Raw genomic sequence first — 2,592 nt, 5'->3', positions numbered from 1 at the left:
AAATATTGGTTAACCCATTAGTTTTTCATATAGTAACATTTGTAAAAAGGATTCCGTTAGAGAGACAATGGACTATTTGTACAATGTGTATAATGGCTATTAAGTTATGAAATGAACATCTCCTATACTATTTAGAATAACCATTCGAGTACAAGGGATAATAAACATCTTCTCGAAAAATTAGTTTAATTTTTGAGTTCACTAAGGATCGAGTTTACTAAGGATCAAACTCTTGACCTTTTAGATCTAGCGCTTTAATACCATGTCATGATACTACTCATCCCAAAAGATTCAGCTGATGAAAAAATATAACACTAATAATTATATCTTTAATTGTTATGCTTTATTGCTTTATGATTTGGATGGACCTTATCCCTTGTAATAAATAATAATGCGCAAAACCTTATCTGATCCTTGAAACCGTGTCAAGATTTTTGACACAGGGTGTAACTTGGTGGTCAACACTCAACAGTCACATGAATGATATTGGTAGGGAACATTATTTAAATACATCATTTATTAACGAGCTCTGTTTTCATTTGCAATACCAAAAAAACCCTTTCACCCGTGAATTCATTTTTGTGCTCTGAAGAGATCATTTGTTTTTTTATTCTGCAAATATTCAATTTTTGATCTAAAACATACATGTTGCTGAAAAATGTATTGACGCTTTCAAAAAATACATATTTTTAATAGTTATTTTTATAAAAATATTTTTATATAAAAATAATATTAAAAATCATTAAATATTTTCGTCAAATATCTTTAATCAAATATATTAAATTATTTAACGATTCACAATATTATTTTTTAATAAATAGTTTTAATTAAAATAAACCACCTATATTTTTTATTATAAAAAAGGTCACATATATTTTTTATACGCAATATATTTAGAATCTTTTAACTACATTAGATCGAATATATTTTCAGAAAAAAATGTAAGAATTCTCGGTATAAATTATAATTTTTGTATTGATTTATTAGTCCAATGACAGGTATAGAAATGTAGTACTTATGGTTAAGTTGCCGTGAGCTGGATTCATATTCTTACATTCTCATTTTGCCATGAATAATGGAACTTAAAAACAAAAAACAAAAAATCTTGTTGAAAACATAGGAAGAAACCTTATTAAATAACACATGGTGAGTCGTATTGTAAAGGTTCTGTTGTAAATCTTAACCCTATAACCACATGATGAGTCCTATTATAAAGGTCCTTATTACGAGATTAAAGTTCCTGGTTTGAAAGAAAAGAAAATTATTGACTTGATAGTTATGTATTATAGTAGTGTTTGCTTTTAACAATCAAAATTTGTACTTACATGATTATATTTTGTTTGAATATTTAGTTCATCATAAATTGTAACACTTTGCAAAAACTAACAACATAAATCATCATTAGGGAAAACAGAAATTAACATGAATTGAATATCACTAAATGAAATGAACCACAAGGAACTGGTAAAAAGAGAAATAATATATATGAAATTAATTAAAAATGTCCTTAACAGTAAATAAAGTAAAAAAGTTGTGGATGGCTGCTAGATATAAAGACGAACATTAAGAACAATGAAGAACAAAATGAGAAACAGACCATAAATTACAGTGTGCACAAAAATGGATGCCACAGTTGTCTTCATGTTCATGAATTCGAAAGGCGAGTTCTTTCCCGGCAACTGAAAGATCATTCCCGGCGACAACAACCAAAATAGAGCTGCAGCTATGAATGGAGGAGCCCAATTGTTCATTTTATTTCTTAGGTCCCTCTAAGAAAGAAACAAGAGTTAGAAAAGACTTGGAAGAGGCAGTGATAGAGAAGAAAATAAAAAACATAATAAATAACAAATTAATATAAGTTCAATTCCTAAAGTAAAGGGGGGGGCGAATATTGGAATCCGAAAAAGTTGAACATAAAATTAATCATACTTTAATTTCTCTTTAAATCTTTTGTCCTCCTTTTTATCCGGAGCCAGCTAGTGGAATTTTCTAGATAAGAAAGGCATGGTTTTTTATGGTCAATGGTAGAGAATATCGCAAGGCTGGTTGTGATGAAGGGATTGGACACTATTATTAATAAGTTGCAATAAACAATAGTGTAGAACTAACTTAGATTAATCAAATGATTAATTCACTCATTTATTTAAATAATTATTAAAAATTTAAATTTTATTTTATACGTATAATAACATATTTTGTAATAAGATTAAGATTAATTTAATTTATTTAGAGTGTATTTGGCAAGCATTTGTTACTGGTCATTATTAATTTTAATGATTTTTTTCATAAAATTTTTAGATTTATTTCAAATAATTTCAAATATTTTAATTTTTTTATCAATTTTAATATTTTGTTTTATATTTTGATTTTTTGTTTTTTTATTAAACTTTTTATTATAATTTTGTTATAATATGAATTATTGATCTTATTAAAAAGAATAAAATAAATAAAAAATTGATTATACATAACAATAGTCATAAATAATAAAATTTTATTGTCCAAAATAATACTAAATAAAAGAATACTAAAAGTAATAAAACAATTATAGAATATTTTGTTTGTTTGACATTGTAAAATTTATCATTGTAATTT

The 2,592-nt window shown here is 25.6% G+C and overlaps 1 protein-coding gene across 1 annotated transcript; it reads right to left on the bottom strand.

Moving 5' to 3' along the window:
* Positions 1 to 1,462: 1,462 nt before the first annotated feature.
* On the bottom strand, positions 1,463 to 2,036 carry LOC107494744 (uncharacterized). The gene is made up of 2 exons (XM_016115781.3): positions 1,930 to 2,036; positions 1,463 to 1,769 (listed from the first exon to the last, which is right to left on the bottom strand). Exon 2 carries the CDS (start codon positions 1,749 to 1,751, stop codon positions 1,545 to 1,547), a length of 207 nt encoding a protein of 68 aa, XP_015971267.1. The 5' UTR covers positions 1,752 to 1,769; positions 1,930 to 2,036; the 3' UTR covers positions 1,463 to 1,544.
* Positions 2,037 to 2,592: the final 556 nt, after the last annotated feature.

This window comes from Arachis duranensis, chromosome 6, assembly GCF_000817695.3.
Source record: "Arachis duranensis cultivar V14167 chromosome 6, aradu.V14167.gnm2.J7QH, whole genome shotgun sequence".
Taxonomy (NCBI): Eukaryota; Viridiplantae; Streptophyta; class Magnoliopsida; order Fabales; family Fabaceae; genus Arachis; species Arachis duranensis.
Note: the sequence above shows the minus strand (reverse complement) of the source record. Positions and strands in the feature narration are given on the sequence as shown.